General features: G+C 40.0%; 1 protein-coding gene across 5 annotated transcripts in view; it reads right to left on the bottom strand.

The window, feature by feature from the left end:
• Positions 1 to 1546: 1546 nt before the first annotated feature.
• LOC101847462 (dynactin subunit 1) overlaps positions 1547 to 20282 on the bottom strand; it is a 57058-nt gene continuing 38322 nt past the window's right edge. For all 5 annotated transcript variants that reach the window (XM_013082664.2, XM_013082661.2, XM_013082682.2 and 2 more), the window contains 10 exons: positions 19622 to 19750; positions 18283 to 18425; positions 14075 to 14217; positions 13212 to 13282; positions 11893 to 11964; positions 11401 to 11556; positions 10626 to 10683; positions 9507 to 9598; positions 9021 to 9116; positions 1547 to 4603 (listed from right to left, as the gene is read on the bottom strand). In XM_013082664.2, the coding sequence (XP_012938118.1) occupies positions 4466 to 4603; positions 9021 to 9116; positions 9507 to 9598; positions 10626 to 10683; positions 11401 to 11556; positions 11893 to 11964; positions 13212 to 13282; positions 14075 to 14217; positions 18283 to 18425; positions 19622 to 19750 (1098 nt within the window). In that variant the 3' untranslated portion in view covers positions 1547 to 4465. The remainder of the gene's footprint in view (positions 4604 to 9020; positions 9117 to 9506; positions 9599 to 10625; positions 10684 to 11400; positions 11557 to 11892; positions 11965 to 13211; positions 13283 to 14074; positions 14218 to 18282; positions 18426 to 19621; positions 19751 to 20282) is intronic.

Raw genomic sequence — 20282 nt, forward strand, 5'->3', positions numbered from 1 at the left:
CCTACAAACAAATCTCAGCAAAGTTAAAGTCACTGTCCCCATGGTTTTATGCGCCTTGCATAATTCAATCATTTTTTGCATAATTTCTGATTATTTTCCTTTATCATTCTTTGTTAAAACTAACAGAATCGCTTAATTTCACATTTTTGGGCTCAGTTTGCATAATTTCAGAATTTTTCTTGCATAAAACAACGGGGACAGAAGTTGGGATGCCATCATCATGCTAATAACTAGGAGTAATTCTTTCTAACAATAGATTTTTAAAGATGTTTTGTTTATCAAAACTCATTTTTCCAAACATATCATGCTGTATTTGTGCAACTATGTTTTTGTTTTGTTTTTTCTCTTTATTATAAAGAGAAGCACATCGACTCGATACTCAATAGTGGTCATTTAGTGCTGAGAAAAACGTAAGACAGACAGACAGAAACAGCAGAGGGAAAGTAAAGTGAAGAAGTAGGACCTACCAGTGGCACCTTCCTTCCGCCCACAATTATTTACGTATTTTGCTAGGATGGCATGGGCTGTTTGGGTCCATCACAAATGTTAAAATAATACAATTTGTAAGTGACACAATGTTCCAAGTTAATTTCCACATCATGAGAGCACAAATCTTGATCTGGTACACTAAATGTTCGTACTGTAACCGCATACAGTATAAAGTATGCACTTTTATAGTTATACTGTTATAGATTAAAAGAAGACTGACATCCATATTTTTTGTGCATTATCAGCATTTTCATATGCCATCTTTTCAGTTCAAGACGAAAACATTTTTGTGCAATGAGAAATTTACCTCATTTTCAACTGCATATTTTTGTAAAATATTATGGACTCCGTGGTGTTACTTTCCAGTTCAACTTGCTCATTTCTCATTTTCATGAAAATGTCAGGACCTTAAATCAGTTTATGAAAATGCCATCAAAATGTTGGTAATCTGAATTGTGCTCCTTGGCTCAGTGGCTAGCTCTTAGTTGATGGGCTCTGTAAATCTTTGAACAAGTGTTTACGGGGATGTCTATAGCGCAAATACAATTTCGTATTCTGTGAGTACAAGTGGGCTCTCGTGGTCTGGAGGTTATAATGTTCGCTTCTCATTCAATAGGTCCTTGCTTCGCATACTGACCGCAACAGAAAATGTTCTTCTTTAAAATAAACATTTTCTCCTTTCCTCCTTTCTAAAATCATGTTCTGTCGTCTGCTTTTATCTTCACTTTCTGCCCCACCCCATGCCCCCTCCTCAGTCCTCTGGGCTCCTGACTCTTTCTACTGCTACTCCTTGGCTCCTTCATATTGGTGTCTTTACTTTCAGCCACACCCCTGATCTTAGGGTGGGTAAGATCGAACTCCTCCTTGCTTTCTCGGTTAAAAGTAAGCTTTGGCCACCACCTGGGCAAAATTAAATTCATTCTTACCAAACTGAATATGCCTAATGAATGTGTCCCCCACACTCATGTGACCGTACGCAGTTGCCAGCACCGTAGTAAAACACCCACAAAAAACAAATATTTTTTTTTAGTACAACAACACAACCAGAAGAGAAGCAAACATAAATCAATGTATTTATTGATTTCCTCACAAACCACCAGCAGAAAGAAATCAAAGCTCTTAAACAAGATAAATTTTATGCAAAAGCATTTGAAAATGATAAATAGATTCCTTCCAGCACCTGCTAGCATATAACACAATTGTGACGCTATCTACTCTCTTCTTGAAAGTCATGAAACAACTTATCATAAATATAAGTCTTCAACACTTTTCAAAGAAATTGCAAAAGCTAGTAGAGCTAGGCTTAAACCTGGGATGGACAAAATGAACAGTCTATTTTCAGGGGCACATTACTACCATAGTTTTTTCATAAACTTACAGTGCATGAAAAATGTGAAAGGATAAGATAAAACAACATACATTAAATACCTTCAAGTAGGCCTACATTCAAGATTATTAGTATCATAAATATGTTAATAGGTCAAATTATGAATTAATTTTTTCTACAATTCTATATTTCAAAGGTTATCCCCCCCCCCCCCCCAACCAAAACAATAACAAAAAACTCCCAACAAAACCAAATAGACAAAAGAGGCACTAAGCCTTTCCAATATTAAGTTAAACCTTATTTGGTTATGTGCAACAGAGGATTCAGTAACCTTGGTCTTCTGCTTGTTTCGTAACTGTTACATTCTTTTAATGCAACTTCTAAAACCAGATTGACACAAAAATGACTTGAAAAGAAACCTTAAACTTTGCACCTAAGTCAAAGACTGTAAGACAGAACTTAAAAGGGTACGAGAGTAGTAACAGGATTTTAAAAAAGTGATTGCACTAAACCCCTTAGTAAAAAGAACTTGTCTACACATTAAACATAAGAACAACTAATGACCAACCCTTTCAAAACTGGACCATTCGTCATTTCTTTGGAAAAACCATATTAAATGTTCTCATTTAGGTCTCTTATTTATCTCTTCTCCTCCTACCCCAACCAAACTTTTCATGAACTTGAATGAGTAAACAGGTGAAAAAAAAGGTAAGTGTTACCACTTGGAGAATTCATATTGTATAACATTTCTTTCCCAGCATAAGACTAATAAGAAACTTTTTAAATCTGCGAAATATAAGTACCGGTAAACTACAAATTTTCTCAAAATAAGACTTTCATTGTAACGAAAGGGCTAGTACCTGTAGAATGGCAAGACAATTGAACAAATACCAAGCTCTCAAAAAATTCTCTCTTTAAGACTTCACACACAACAACACAAAGGGAAGGCGGTCACTCTTATACAGAACACAGGTAGAATTATCAGAAGAGAATGTTCACTCCATTTCTCCCAAATTACATCTTGACACCCCCCCCCCCCAAAATAAAATAAAAAATCACTTCCTGAAACAAGAAACATAGAACACAACAATAAAAACAGACAGGCCAGTTACACAACCTGATAAACTTCTGTGGTCAAATGAATAAGAAGTCATGAAACATCATCCAATTTCAAGTACATGCATGGTAATGCCGATTTTCTCCCTACTCATGAGTCTTGATAAAAATAACCAACAGACCCTTCAGAAAACCCCGCCTGACAGTCTGCAACAGGAGTATAAAGTACTTGGCTTTGGGAACATGACGAAAAATCCCCAATTTTAGTAGACTTGTCGCTGAACCCACTTGTTACAGAAGTGTCCATGTAAATCTACAAAGAGTAGACATTTTGTAGGGCACAAAACAAGTACCACAGCTGATCTAAAAGTAAAACCTACTTGCCATCGAAAAAGCACTTTCAATCCTGTGAAAAACTGTTCATGCAGGGAAACTGTAGTCCAAGGGAAAATGAGATACAGTGGAATTAAATATGTGCTGTCTCAGTCTCTGTTTGACAAAACATCTATAGCCTCAAAGTGTTACAAACCGATTGTTTTTCATCTAAAAGTTGTAAAATATCAGGTCTCACTTTCTGCCAAGGAAATATTTTCACAAAAAATATTTCAATGCCACTCTAAACACATGATACGTCATGTCGAAGCAAAGTGCTCCCCCAACAGAAAAAAACTATTTTGACTCTGAAAGGAACCGATCCTGGACAAACCAGATGGATCTGGCTTCAACTTCAATTTCGCATACGTCTGTCAAGTTGGTCACTGACTGTGTGACAACAAAACACCCACTGGGTGACAATACAACTCCCAAATGAGTATTATGAGGAACATTTAGTTACATTTGACAGGTACAATAAACAAAGGACAAATGACAGTACAATGACTGGCTCCGTATCACTAGCGAAAGAATACAACAATCACAGTTTGCAACCAACAAAAATTGTGCTGGAAATCATACCAAAAAAAAAAACCCAACTAAAGGGGGACCAGGGTTGTTGATATAAGCGTAACAAATTTGTTCACAATGCACAATCTTGGCAGGGATAAGGTGAGTTAGTTTTTGTTTGTCAGCAGACTTGAAGAGAAACATATCACCATGAAAAGGGCTTTACTGTCTAGGGGAGAGAGAGAGAGATCCACACAGGAGAGGAGAGAGAAACACTGAGACAAAGCATATCCAATTGGCAGTGCAAAGGCACTGTCACAACAACATCAGATCAATTTTTGCTCTAAATCGACTACCATGCCCTCTAGGACCATCAGAGACTACTTTTTTGTCAATCTTAACCAAAATGTGCACATACTCGGGCTTCCCAATAAACAGCATATTAATTTTCCTATTAATGATTTGCTTCATTTATGGATATTTTTCTCATAGTAACATTTTTTCTCATTCAATCATGAAACTTTAACTTAAAGTAAACTAGATCCATTCTAGATAAGGCCTTTAATGATGATGTGATTCTCTTCAAAGGGTTGGAAGCCAACTTTTTGTCAATGCTAACACAAACACATACAGAAAGAGGAAACACTACAGATACATTGGCAGGGAAAAAGCATTAAGTCATGAAAATATATAAACATAAATCCTACAAAACTACATGATAAGTTTTCCATGAATTCGGCGTAGCTGGTCTGGTTGCACACTGATTGGGATAACGTCACCTTTTCCTGATGGGACTGGTATCCGAATGCTTCCGATCTTGACACTATCACTGGTCTTCTCATGGAGCATCTGGACAGGAGAACAATAACAATAACATAATTAGTACTTTTGGCTGTTCAAAAATGCCATATGGTGTCAGCGAGCACACCCCCCCCCCCTCCACACACACACACACACACACACACACTTTTGTCATTCACACATTCATTTTCACCAAAAATCTTTTTCTTTGTAAATTCTTGAAAACAAAATTTGAGAATGAGAACCATTTCATTTCTGGAAGCAATAAACTCCCCCCAAAAACTTTGATTAACTGTCCTTGCATTTTCTCCAAATATTTACAAACTGATGATTTTTTTTATTTAATTAAAAAAAAAAAGAATCAAAGCAAAAAAACAACCCCCGACCAGTTTACAATGTAATTAGTACAGTGCAATATCAGAACTGCAAAATACATTTTTATATAATGTACACAATGATAAACTTATACTCATAATTTTTACAAGTTATCATTTTTATTTTTTAATCCATCCACTGATAACATAAATGCACAACTCATTCAGTACAGTCCATGCCGGCTTTAAGCACGGTCATCGGGAGAAAGCTTAAGCGTGCTTAAAGCCGAAGCGTGTTTGAGTGCGAAGTAGACATAATCCAGAGATTTTCATGTAGAAAATTCCCCGTGTAACAACAGTAAGTAGGCCTATAGCGGTCCCACAAAAGTGTTCACTGTTATTTAGACAGCTGCCATGGTAGTTTTTGTTCGCTTGTTTGTTTTTGTTTTGAGGTCAAATGGGAAATGAAAACTTAATTTAGACGGCCAGTCACGATACAGCACACTAGGCCTACTGTAACACACGGCCTGTGCGTACCACTGCCCGCTGTGCCACTTATACATGTACCACCGCCTTCATCCCACCTCGCGCGTGATACACAATCAGGATTAATGGATAGCGAGGGTCAAGGGTGAAATCGCAGCCAGCCTCCCTTTCTCGTCTCCCCGACTCTCTTTGTATTTTTTTTTTTTGGTCGTGTGTAGCTTTGCCCTAGGCCTAGGCTAGATCCTATGTCCGCGTGCACGGCTGTGTGCTTCTCTCTGCCTTCCTCTCCGCCCGTGTGAGTGTGTGTGTCCATCACTTGCGTTTTTTGTGTTTCTCTTGACACACTCCACTGCTGCGGTGTAAACTGTGTTCGAACTTCGATGGGTCATCATGAAAATATTGACTGTCTTGTAAATGAAGCGTGCTTGAAGCCGAAGTTACCGTGCTTATAGGCATGTAATTTATATAGCAAAAATTCTGTAAGAGCCGTTTAGCGTGTTTGAGTCCGAAACGTGCTTAAGGCCGGCGTGCTTGAAGCCGGCACGGACTGTAATAATAATAGTCCTCCATTATGTGTGGTTGTCTGCAAGTCGTGGGATGTCACACCAGATGAGAGCAATTGTTTTGACTGATGTGGTGAAATGGCAGTCCACTTTTCTGCCATGACAGTTTTCTTATCTTTCCAGTTCTCGGATGATAACCTAGCAGGCTTTCCAAGAGTAGATGTTGAAAATGTCCCTCACTGGCTTTCATGTATTGTAGGTATGGACTGAAAGGCAGAAAATATTTCTAGAGGATCTGGTCCAAAGCCGAGTCCAATTTGAGTTAAAGTAGGTAGCGTAAACACAGCCTCGCGGGCGCTCGCGGCCTTCCGACCACGTGGTATCGGTGAAATAGGGGTAATTCCGATCGCTGTTTCTTTGCTCTTTCGCTATAAAACACCAAATGTCATACACCTTGTAAATGTTCAGCTTTTCCTCGTTACAATGGTGTAAGTTGTTTATATGTCCCATTATTAGGAGCTGGAGAATCGCCGACGAAAGTGAAGCCCCTCGCGGTCGGAATGCGTGGTCGACCGGTTCAAAAATTGACACGCGTGCATTCAAATGCTTCACGGAACAAGGGATGATTAAATACTGTCTTTTCATTGGCGGAGAACTGCAGAGCTTTAAACGGGCTTTCCCGTGGTAAATATTTGGCCTTTGGCGTTTAAATAGAAAGCTTTTAAAAATACTGTCAAAATGTTTATAGATCACTTTTTACACAAAATATGTGAAATACCGGCTTAAAAATAGATCAATTAAAAGATCAGTTTATTTCCTATTAGAATAAAGTAATTAGCTTGTAATTATTTTTCATCAATCCATCCGCGAGACTCGGAAAGCACGTGACCCCGCATGCGGGGTACACTACAGTATAGAGCAGACTTGCTCGCCGCGGGGGCCGGTGCAGCGTCGGCCGGGTCAACGCTCATTGTTTTTGTCGAAATAACGACAGATCATCGTGTTTGAGGTGATAAAATACTGATTTGTAATGATCTCACAGTCACAGTCTTGAAAAAAAATTAGGCTCCATATATTTGTTATAGTGATTGTACTCTATTCATGTGGAGATGTTTAGTGCACTTGGTACTCTTTTATTGTCTGTGAAACATGGGTCTACAGCCAGTGACTGACTTTAACAAATTTTATCAAATTTTAACCAACTACCATTTTCTTAAAAATTGACTGAGAGGTTAAAGAATGGTACCAAAATGCTTAGTGGATATAGGCCTTTCAAATGGAACAGATAAATTTGGCATACAGCTGCTTTGAAAATTTAGTTTCTGGTACCTAGTTAAAGAGATGGATAAAAGTCATTTATGGCTGGGGAAAACGCCTAACATGCAGACATAGACAAGAGAGGTGGAGAAAAGAAGAAGAACCAATCAGAGGTACCGTCAAATAGCTTGCTACTAAAATAGAAAAGCTAAGGTTCTTGTATGATTTTAACCCTCAGAGCTATCCCTGCCCAACAAGGCTGAAATTCTGGCAAAAGGGACCTAACTCCGCTTAGACTGTATGACTATATTATTTTAAAAAATCATAAAAAATCAGAGGATGAGTCTAAATTTACAGTTTAGGTGTCAGAGCACAGATAAATGAATAAACTACAAGAAAAGGTATGGTTCTGTAAGAAAAATCATTGTGTATTAGGTAAAAAAAAATTCTGAAGTGAACCCCCCCCCCCCAAAAGACACAACCCGCTTTTTATCCCCGCAGAAGTTCATGATGTTTTACCCAGCACAGCCTTTTGCAAGGCCTAACCTGGCCCAAATTGCATTCTGTCACTGTCTCACTCCCTCTGCCAGGCTTTGTAAAGCTTCTGGCCTTTAATAATAGATAGCATTTGTATAGCGCAAATCCCTGTTCAACAGCAAGCTCTATGCGCTTCACAATCTATACTATTACCCCAGCAGACCTGAGAACATTCTGAAATGAACTCAACTTCCTAGGAAGCATACAGTGCAAGCAGCCATTACATAGGCGCTAAAACACTAACATACTAACAAGATCTTTCGCTGTCTATGGCCGGGTACCCATTTCCACCTGGGCGAAGTGAGGAAAATTCGGGTAAAGTGCCTTTCCCAAGGACACAACGTCGGGCCCGCGGCTCGAGCCCCCGACCCCGCAACCTCATGATTACAAGTCCCGTAGCCTAACCACTAGGCCACCGACGCCACCTTTACACAGTAGTGGCACAACCCCTTTTTACCATGTATCCTGATCACAACATGCTCTAAAGGATTTGTTTTGACAGAGCCCACAGTCCCAGTGTTGCTCCTCCCTTTTCTACGTCGTAGTGCAGCAAGTAGTACTAGATCTAGATCTAGCTAAAGTGCTGTGGGTGCTAGGCCTATCTTTTTCATCAGAGTCTTCTAAATCATCTCCTCCAGCAACGATCTCACCATCAACATCACTATCATAGTTGTTCCCCTCCCCTAGAGCCTAGATCTAGACCTGTGACACCGTGTTCGCTCTCCTACTATAGTTCTCGCTCTCTCTCTCTCACGACTGAGTGTCTGAGTGACTACTTGTACTACTAGCACTAGATCTAGCCCCTTGGTCGACGATATCGACATTTAAATCCCAATTATAAGTGTCTCCATCGTATACAGTGCCTGTAGCAACGCAATATTTCATCCACGAAGTTAGATTTAGGTCTATAAAAAGCACGAAATAAAAAAAAATCGCGGCTCTCGCGTGCTTCGATCGATTTTCACCAAATAAACACGACAGTAAAGGGTAACCACTCTAGATTCTTGCTATAAGATCGGCAATCTCGTGCGACCTCGCAGGAAGCGAGACAACGTAGAAACGAAAGTAGTGCAAACGGGTGAATCGAGTGGGCGTGTCGGCGCACATCGGCAACCACGGGGGTTAGCGATGACGGCGCACATCGGCGCCTCCGAGTGGCAAAAGGTTAACACCAAATTGAGCAAAAAAATCCTCCAAGTACTGACGAGACAACAATGCCGCGTGCGCTAAACAGATAACCAATAATTCTTCCATCATCACTATAGTGTGCCTGCCTTTATGAAAAGAAGCATGAATGAGGCTCTGTGTGTACTGGTTGGGTAACCATAGAGAGCTGTGACTAGTTGGCTGAAGACAAAGAACACTCACCCGCGCAAACTGTGGGGTTGGGAAAGTAGAGAAGTCCGTGCGCACCTGGCCACCAGTCCTGTTGGCAGCTAGCAGAGTTGTGATCTGAACTTGCAGCTGACAAAGACAAAAATATATACCACAAATACTTTGACTATTACTTTGGTCAGGATTTGGTTCACAGTTTTTAAAAAATAATTTTTTTCAGCTGAAAAATTAACATTTTTATGGTAGAAAAAGACTCCTGTCCCCTGAAACGAAGAAGAACAAACCCAAAACAAAACACTTTCAAGAAAAACAACAAGAACAAAAAAGAGAAAAGACAAAAAACACAACATTCCATAAGAAAAAGACAGCTACTTTCATTGAAATTACATCCTAATAAGTAAATCCTCTCAATTTTATTGTATTCACCGAACAGATCACTGTATAAATCCAGATACAATATGGTGGAAAAGACCAAAGTAAGGCTAAAAAAACAACAACCGAAAGGTAAGGTGGCCTCACCTCTTGAGTTTGTTTTTCCAAAGATGTCAACTGAGAAGTCCTGCCAATCAGCTGCTTCATTGGTCCTGCCTTGTCTGTCACTGGGGGAGCAGCTGCAGAAATCAATGTCGTTAGAATTAGAACAACAATCACAACACATAGGTATAATTCATTAAAATTTTATTCTCAACAAAATGATGAAAGCAAATTTTATAAATTGACATTTGTCACCAGTAAAAGATGTCACATCATCTGATTTGATAATTCCACCTTCTTTTTATTCAGTATCATCTGGGAGTTCCTGTGCTGTAACTACAAATCTTTTAATTCCTTTAGTCCCGACTCAGCACCCATCACTGAAGTGCACGCCTCAGTTTAAATCTGAAACACACAACCCCTGACAGATTGATATTATCCTCTATTTTTTGTTTCTTCCATGCAAACCCAGGAGTGTTTTACGTACAGTACAGTGTGTTAGTGTATCAGTTTTTAGTTTTAGTAGAGGTTTTACGGCACTCGCAACTGCATAAGGTCATATGAGCGCCAAGGGGTGGATGTCAAAGGAGAGGTCTTTACAGGGAATCAGGCTTACTCTGCTCACCTCTCTAGCTTCAACAGCACAAAGTTTGCTTCGACTACCAAGGCACCTGGGAAATAGCTGGTCACAAGAGTGTGACATACATACATAAGAAGTAGAGGAAAATGACAATAGTAAGGATTAGGATAGAAAAAGCAGCAGTTCCCTGTTGCAGTTCTTCAGGCACAGTTATGAGCATGACATTGTTGAATCAGCCCATTTACAATTCTACTGTGCATAAGAACAAGCTAATGTCCACCCTTTGGGAATGGCCTAAAGACGCTTCAGTCAGTGGAACTGCCCTGTGGGGTTTAGTGTAACAACTTGTCATGCTCTGTTACAAATTTCAGGAATATACACACAAAAAAATCAGTATAAGCATAAAATTGTGAACTTAGCAACATGAGAATAAAAATCCCCATTGAAATGATCAGCCAATAATTGAAAAAAAAAAAAAAAGGGAGGCATAAGTGACAACACATAACAGGCACAGAGCTGGGAAGAAAGACCTTCAGAAGAGAGGATAACCATCATGGGAATAAGCAAATCTCATTTTTTTTTACCTGGTTTTCTTGAAGTGATGTCCACTACCCTTGGGCATGCACTCAAGTTGTTGGCTTCCTGTGGAAAGACAATGCCTGTAAAAAAAATTCTCAAACAATGGACTTTTTTTAACGTAAAAAAAAAAAAAGGTCAAAGCAAGCTACAGCTTTATCTTTTAATTCATCTTTTGGCCTCTGTGTGTGTGTGTGTGTGGGGGGGGGGGGGGGGGGTGGAAGTCAAGGAGTGGTTATTGATAAATGCCCCTTTTTAGCATACAGTCTAGCATGTACATAGCCAACAGATTTTTAGGTCCTGCATTTTTTTCTTACATTATGCAGTATATTTTTGGTAATTTAAACACATACATAGTGAAATTCGCAAAAACGATAAGACTTCCGCATCCATTGATTTTGCTTTGTGTATGCTAGACTGCATTTTGGGTAAAAAGAAGCAGTGCAATCACCATAACTTTCTTCTCCGGAAGAACATAGCAAATGCTACAGAACCGTGAACATACTCTTAAAAAAATCTCACAGCTGGGCTCAAACCTAGATCCCTAGAACCTCCCATGTCATGTATCAAGTGGTTAACCACAATATGTATTCATTATTGCCCCGTAAAGGCTACATTTCCATTTCTGCTGGATTGCAGGCGCATATTAATTGCCTTTTTGCAGGAACATTATACTAGACGTCTGTAGAGTTGCGCTTCCAGCACAATATCAAGCCAACACACAGACAGCACATGCCTGCTAATGCGGAGGCACTGACAAATTCTATACGCATTCTCTCTGACCTGAAGTAAATCTTTGGTCTTCTTGATCAGCTTGTTGAGGTCGGCCTTGCCCGAGGCGGTCTCTGGGACATCCCCTATCGACACAGCTCCGGTGCTACTGGAGAGTCCCGTTGGCTTCTTGGGGATGGCCAGAGGCCTAAGGGACGCCACTTGTCTCTGCAGAGAAGAAAAGTAAATGAAAATTTCTTGAATGCTGGTGAGACCAGTGAGTAAAGCTAATAGTAAATCTCAGTTTTAGCAATTTGATAATGCAAAAATGAGTGATGATGCATGACGACGCATGGCCACCCCACGGGGCCACTTGCCACAGGTCTTCTTCTATAAAACCAGACTCTGTTCTTTCATTTGGATAAGAATGGAGAAAATACAACACTTTTCGTAGACTGTCTTCAACTGTAGGATTATATTTCAGTACTTAAACTAATAGACTGGTTTATTGTGACAGTAACGAAAATCACTGAGGTATGACTGTCACAAGACTGACACACTTACCTTCATTCTTTCAGCCTTCAAGTGAATCACCTCTTGCTTATTGTACTGCAGCGCATCACACAGGGAGGCCACCTGGGGAGAACAAAACAGCTGTGACAAAATGTCTGGGTTCTCAGTGCTACATGTACAGCCTGTCGCTGGAAGGCAATGTTGATAGCATCATTCTCCTTTTCTTTCTACTCTTTTCACTTTCTTTCTCGTAAAAGTACGAAACAAAACTCTCCAGGCCTTTTCAGTGCACAGGGGACATAGTATATCGCAGTGTGTAAGAAGCACATAGTTTATATTCCCTCTGAGCCTTGTCTCTTGTTTACTGGACTACCAAAAACTACATGACTTTTACTGTGTCAACATGCTCACTAAAGCCCAAAAGAGTAAATATATTTCACCATTCAAAACCTATGAATCAACTCAAATAGAAAACTGTCTAAAATTTTCTTACACTTAACTTTTGAAAAAAACCCAACCCACTTGTCTTTCCACATTAAGACAAGGAGCCATTGATGTAAATCCAAGAGCAGTGATCAAATCACAGACCCTCCTGTGACTGCAGAGTCCAATTTCTTAGCTCTTCAACCACACTGATGGTCCACTCCTAGTCTTATACCTCTCTGCACGACCCCAGTTATTGAGTACATTAACGACAAATCATTCCCCATCAAATACTCCTTTGCTCAATTTCAGTGAGAACAGCTTTTTCTCTCTCCTCTGACCACACTCCGGTCACCACAGACATAACACAAAACTGCCTGGAAACTAAACCAAGTAACAGGGAAAAATTATAGTAATAGCAAAACATCCTTTCTGATCTTACAGGAAGAAACAGACCATAAGACACTATACAGGCTCTTCTTGTCTAGACAGACAGTAGAACACCTCCAGAAGCTCACCAAAACAAAGGATGGGGGATGGGGGGGGGGGGGGGGGGGGGGGGGGGTGGAAGGAGAGAAAGAAATACCATTCATTTGGGTACTTTAATATAGAAGTATTTCCATTTTGTCCCTCAGCCTCAGCTGCTCTCTTAGACGACTTTCGTTTCGCATGCTGTCATGTTGATATTCATCCATCAACTATTGAACTATAGAAAATTGATCATTTCCTCACATTCATGTCAACCTGCATTTTCTGACAAGCGCAGGTCTAATCAGCCTCAAATAAAATTATCACAGGACATACAATGTATACTAGAACAGTATAAACGCCATCGTCTGTTGTGCCTGCTACTACCACTAGTACGACTACTGACCCAACAACCTTTGTGGGAAAATTCACTTCTGTAAGAAAAAACAAAAATATACTACTATATTCAATTGCATTACCTGCTGAGCCAAGAGAGGTGACTCCTGCACCATGGACCCATTCATGGGACTTGTGCTACCACTCAGAGCCGCTGGAGAACAGACACACACACACAATACACGTACAAATTGGAACTTAAGCAGGAGCATGCTGGGCTTTGACATAGGAAAAATTGATGAAAAAGAAAAATTTCCTTTGACATTGACATGACAACTTGTCAAAAACTGATCAGAACTTGTAACTAAACCGTGCCGAAAATCATGGTTTAGTCATAGCCAAAATCTGTTAATAAATTAACATCAAAACTTATAAATAAACGACATTACTGATTATGAAAATGGAAAATATAATTTCAGGCATTGCTTTAAAATTTTCATTAGAAATAATAAATTCAACATGATAGGTTGATAGACTAGAATCTTAGTTTTAAGTTTTAGACAAGTTTTACAATACTTGAAAAACATTACGGTCATATAAGTGACGAAGATTAAAAGTGTTACAAGACAGTAGTAAACACAAACAAGGAGGAGAGACAAGGACAATATATGTTCGACAGGAAAAAAGGAGCAAACCACACCAGAGCACCCACCAAGTCACTCATTCTTTAAAAAGAACTAGAAAAATTCCAAACTTTTGGTGTAGAACTGCTCTTATGACATTATTGATACTTTCTGCTCGCAACAGAGCCATCTGGAGTTACATCCCCTGTTTCTAGTACTGGCAATTAAACAATAAAGTTGACCAGCGGTTACAAGTGGTATAGGAAAATACAGTATCAGCGGTTACCAGCAGGATAGGGTTTTAAAAAAAGGGTTTATGTATTTCTTTGACCATCTGAACGAAGACAAAAAACATGACAAATTCCACTAAGCAAATGGCATACCTCCCTGCCCTGAGGACTGCCTCGACATGTTCTGCAGGAGAGTGTTCTTAGACAACACCCGCAGCCTCTCTTTCAGCTCCGTCTTCTCCTGCTCCAGGCTGTCAATGTCGCTCTGTAGAGCATCGTAAGTCTCCTCAAATTCCCTGTAAACATCAAAATAAAATTTAGTTAGATGTCAAAATTAAATTATTTAAGGGGCATGATCTTTTCAATTAATTTTATCATATAAAAAAGCAGCTTAGAATGCACACTAAACTTACTACTCTTTATCATCACCAAAAGACTCCAATTTGACATCAGCATCAAAAGTTCATTTCTTAATTTATGAACAGCTTTCATTCCAAAAAGCTATCGGCATTGGACTTAAAGTAGGTAGCGTAAACACAGCCTCACGGGCACTCGCGGCCTTCTGAGTGTGTGGTATCGATGAAATCGGGGTAATTCAGATCGCTATTTATTTGCTCTTTCGCTATAAAACACCAAATGCTGTACACCTTGTAAAAGTTCAGCTTTTTCTTGTTTCAATGGTGTAAGTTGTCTATATGTCCGATTATTAGGAGCTGGAAAATCGCCGAGGAAAACGAAGCCCCCCGAGGTCGGAACGCGTGGTCGGCCGGTTAAAAAAATTGACATGCGTACATTCAAATGCTTCACAGAAAGATTGACGATTAAATACCATCTTTCATTGGCTGAGAACTGTAGAGCTTTGGAGGGCTTTCCCGTGGTATATTTTTGGCCGTTGATGTTTAAATAGAAAGCCTTAAAAAATACCGTCAAAGTTTTCAAAGATCATGTTTTACACGAAATATCCAGCTCAAAAAAGGTACCAATAGAAAGATCAGTTCTTTTTCTATCGTACGCACAGCAAAACGTTCTCTGGTAGACGAAAAGTCAACTTCTCGATTAGATTCAATTAGAACAAAGTAATCGGCTTGGAATTATTTTGCATCAATCCTTCCGCGAAACTCGGAAAGCATGTGACCCCCCATGCGGGAAGCACTCAGTACAGAGCTGACTCGCTCGCCGTGGGGGTCGGTGGGGCGCTGGCTGGGACAGTGCTCTGTGTTTTTGTCGGATAATGACAGATCATCATGTTTGAGGCGATAAAATACTGATTTGTAATGATATTACATTCTTGGAAAAAATTAGGCTCCATATTTATGTTATAGTGATTGTACTGTGTTAATGTGGAGATGTTTAGTGCACTTAGTACTCTTTTATTATCTGTCAAACATGGGGTTGCAGCTAGTGAGCGACTTTAACACATTACACCCTAACTCGCCCGCGACCGCCCGGGAATTCCCTTACGTGCTCCACCCTGACTCGCCTGTGCAGACTTAGCGTCTTTGGAAACGAAGTCTCGCCTTGAAGAGACTCTGGGGCTGAGATTTTGATTTGCATAGTTATTGCAAAAAGTTTCTTCTTTCGTTTGATACCGAAACGAAATTTTTCAGGCCAGTAGTTTTAGTACTAGAGCCGATAGAAGTGCGATTGCGTTACCGACACTTCGTAGGTGTTTCGACTTGTTGAAAGCAACACAATTGAGTTCGAAAAAGGAAATGATGGAATTGAGCAAAAATAAGCAGATGATGAAAACGATGTAGCAAGAGTTTGGGGCGATTCAGATTGATGAGACGTAGAAAATCTAGAATTTAGATCTAGGGCCCGACCGCGAGGCTGAGAGTGAGAGTGACGGGTCAGACACCCCGATTGAACTAAAGTTAGAACATTTCCAACAGTTTGCATATACATAAAGTTATATTTTTCTGAAACTACATCCATTATTCGTTTTAACTTTTATTTTTTCAGGATTTTGGGAATTTGTTTAGTATTTTTAAAAAGTGTTTTTTTAAAGGCTTGTATTCACAGGAGGTGGGTTCCTTCCCCTTACTTAGGATCTAACAATGGACTTCCCGTCCAGGCCCTTTGGGTGTAATGTGTTAATAAATTTGATCAAATTTTAAACAGCTACCATTTTCTTAAAAATTGATTGAGAGGTTAAAGAATAGTACCAAAATTCTAAGGAGATTAAGGTACAGTAGTCTCCGCCTAAACGCACGCCATACAAAAGCACGCTCCGCTCAAACGCACGCTTTCGTCATCTGACGGTTTTTTTTACTATATAATTTAGACGTACAAACACACGGTCACTCCCTCTAAACGCACGCTCCGATCCGCGAAACACGCCGACAAGTTAAGCTTGGCAAGGGTAAATTTTCACTACAACCTGCACAGCCTGCATAAGTCAGGCCTAGAATTTACTAGAAAACCGGATATTTGGTGAGAGTGCCCCTCACGCCGTGCGGAGAGAGTGATGGACAGCGTTTACACACACCCTTCTTTCCACTGACACATAGGCCTAGGTCTCGGTCTAGGGCCGGTCGGTTAAATGTTGAGGGGGGAGATGGGATTGGGGGGACTGAAATGTTTTTTGATTGGTTACTGGAAATGAATCTTTGAGAGAAGGTTTTTGACTGGTGTTTGAGTTTGAGTGACTGCGTGTAATGTTTAGTTAGATCTAGATCTAGAATCTAGGCCTGATGCGCAACGCACATGATTGCCGTAAAACACTAGACAGGCCTCTACAGGATTAAAGATTAGCCAAGTAGGCCTAATAAGCTGCACTCGAAGAACTTATAACGTACTTGTTCAACGAATCACAAGAGGAAATGTTTCTCGAGGATGATTCTGCATAAATTTACGGTCGGGGGTGATCGCTTGGAAAGTCACGTGGCTGGTCCGTCGTCTCTATGACTATGACTATCTTCAACAGTTTCCTCTTAGGCTAGATCTATCTGTTCCCGACGTTTATAGTGCATATTCATTATATTGAGTTTGTCTTTCTCCCCCCCCCCCCCCCCCTTCCAAACAGTCACGTGTCGTCACATTATCTGCCAAAATGACCCCTCCTCCAAGGGAGATCACTACAGTAATAAGGAATTGAGATGACTGCGTCACTTCCTCCCCTTGCAAAGGTTCATGTAAACGCACGCTCCGTATAAACACACGCTAAGGAGCCCTCCCGAGCACTGTGCATTTAGGCGGAGACTACTGTATTTTATATGGAACAGATACATTTGGCATACAGCAACTTTTAGTTTCTCGTACCTACTGAAAGATAAAGGAACATTCACTAAATTACAAAATAATCAGTCTTGTGGTTGCCATAGAAACTTCATCATCTTGAATTTCAGATCAGAGAGTGGCACCAAAATAATCTAACATCTCTCTAAATGTTCGAGCCATGATCATACAGTCTACTAATCTAAATATATGGTTGCTTTTAAGGACAAACGGGCTAACCCAGATTTTGGGGGTTTCTAAAAATCTTGACCTACACCAAAAGTGGATATTGCGCTACCTATAGGAGAAGTTTGGTTTCATTGGTGCGTATATTTGTTTGATTATACAGAAAACTCTCCTTGTCTTTTAAAGAAACTGAGCAAGGGGCAAAAACTTTACCTTCGATTTTCTCAAAACAGGATTTTTCGGGATAGCCCCCTTGTGCTTAAAAGCGACCATATGCCCTTTACTAAAATGTTTTCCAAACTTTGATAGGGTTTTTCCCGGCCAGTTTTGGAATTTACAAGCAACGATCATACAGTTCACAGTTTTGGATGAGCTAACATACTAACCATAACGAAAGGGTTTTCAAGACACCTGATAAATGTATCCTTTTCAGTTTTGAATTTTCCAGCATGAGGAAACACACTAAATACAATGTGATATAAGTATCAGTTCTTGAGAGACAACATAAAACAAAAATGTTACAAAAGGCAAAAATAGCACTTTTTACATCCTGAAACCTAGAAGACTTCAAAATAAACTTAATTTAATCAATCCTATCACAATTTATAGTGTACTGACTTTCTGAAAGCCAAGTGGCTGCAGTCCTGAAAAAAATCCAGAAGCTTCTACATGAACATACCTTCTTGATGCTCTTTCAATTTACAATCTACGTGGCAACGGCTCCATGGGAAAATATGTATTGGCTAAAATAGAAAAACGTATGTGACTTGTCCTCCCCCTTGCTTCAAGCAGCACCCTGAGAATTCATTTTCTGTCACCAATTGTCTCCACCCACCTCTGTCAGGTCAGAAATTTAAATCATGTTACAACTGCACTGACTGAAGGAGTACTATTTAATACATTTTTTTACATTTAGAATTTTTCATTTTGCTGGCTCTGCCGCGAAGCCTTTCACTTACTTCTCTTTCTTTTTAAGCTGGAGAACGCTGTCATCAAGCTTGCGTTGTATTTTGGCAACCTCATCCTCAGACTCTCGGTTCTTGTTCTCAAGCTTCTTCTCCACCAGCCCGACACGGATCTGCTGCTCACTCATCTCATCTTGCTGTATAAGACAATGCATACGGCCAATAAGTAAAGAGCATTAGACGACAAATTGGTACACTGATGTTCAATGAGCGTATTACGCACCCCACTGAACTTTTGAGGTCCCCTAGCCCCCAATTACAGTGGTCATGCCCTACTGAGGCAGATGCTATAACTAATAGCACACAACGAGTTCTTGCTAAATTTAAGTTACAGAACGTGCCTTAAACAACTATAGGAGACATACATCGAAATAAAAGTAGTAATAATCATCTATAACAGATTACACACATATAGTCGAACTTGATCTGACGACCCGCTGTCTATGACAATCAATCACCAGTACAAATGATCACTTCCCACAGGAGTCTTTTTCCTATTATGATGACACTGTCCAAGAGGACAGTCGATTTCAGAAGACCATTTTCCCTTCGATGACGGATGGCCATCTTGGATGTGTTTGACTGTACAACATATAATTGAGCTGGGCGGGAACTGGATCAAGTATCGGAACTCCTGGTACTACTGTTACCGGTGTCAGTAAGGGCACTAGGCCCCCAGTACCGGTACTGGGAGGGTGCCGACACCAAGTGGTGCCCTTGGAACTAAAGCTGCAGTTACAGTGCAGTGTGCAGAAGCTGTGACGTAAGACGTACAGCACAAAGCACAAAGTGATCTTGCTTGATACATGACACCAAGATCAAAATTAATAACCAGTTAAAAATAAAATTATGTTTGTTAAAACTTAGATATTGCATCAAATCAGGTGCCCGAAAACAACTTTGCTTATTTTAATAGGCTGATTCCGAAAACGGAACCAGATATTAGCTGCGATGTTTATTTTTAAAAAAAATTGCTCCTAAAGTTTAATCCCGTGCACCAGAAAATTTCAAAGGGATTCTGTGTCCTGGCTTGTCTAACATACATCGTGTTTGTCAGCTTTTGGCGCCCTTGTCCCCCCTTTGAAAATTTAAGAAAATTATCATGTAATCTGATAGGCTGGGGGTGGGAGACTGATGAAAAAAATGCAGCAGTCAAAACACTAGACGTGCAGAGCTTCTGACATCTATTCTCAGTACTGGTACTGGCAGTACTCGACACCCAGTGCCGGCAAAGTACCAGAACTCAATTTCGCCGGAACCGCCCAGCACTAACAAAGAGTGCTTAGTAACAATGATTTGTGGAAAGAAACTAGCAGTAGAGACAAGATCTTACCTTCAGTTTCAGTTGTTTCTTCAATTCCTTCACCTCCTCCTCCTTGAGGTCCACCTTGGACTTGACCACTTCAATGTCAGCAGACTGAGCCTTCACAGCCGCCGCCCTCTGCTTCACTGGTGCTTGTTTCTGACCACAAAACAATTTCATGAGTTGTTGGTGCCCAATACCCTTAAGTTTTATATTCAAGTTTTAGTAAGAGTTTTAAGGCACTAGCAACACAATTAGGTCATATAAGTGCCGAAGATTAGAATTATTATTAGAGAATAGAATAACATATACGAAAAAAAAAGATAGATAAAGACTATGTATATTTGATAGAAAAGAAGGAGCAAACCACACCAGAGCACACACCAATCACCCATTGCCCAGTAAACAAGTAAATTTAAAGCAAATCAGGTCAGAAACAGCCACATTCTTTCCAGAAAATGATAAGGACAACAGTAACACAAACATGGTACAGTAGGTACAGACCACACCATGACTGACACTAACCAACCACACAGCAATATCATACACATTTTCTTCACTTCACAAACATTATCAGAATAACATACTTAAACATGACACTGCTGGATCGATAACAACAAACATGACACTGATTTTTCTTTTTATCCCCCCCCATTCGTTTGAATAAAAGAAAATACATTGGCACAGTAAT

Source organism: Aplysia californica, unplaced genomic scaffold (genome assembly GCF_000002075.1).
Source record: "Aplysia californica isolate F4 #8 unplaced genomic scaffold, AplCal3.0 scaffold00009, whole genome shotgun sequence".
Classification (NCBI taxonomy): Eukaryota; Metazoa; Mollusca; class Gastropoda; order Aplysiida; family Aplysiidae; genus Aplysia; species Aplysia californica.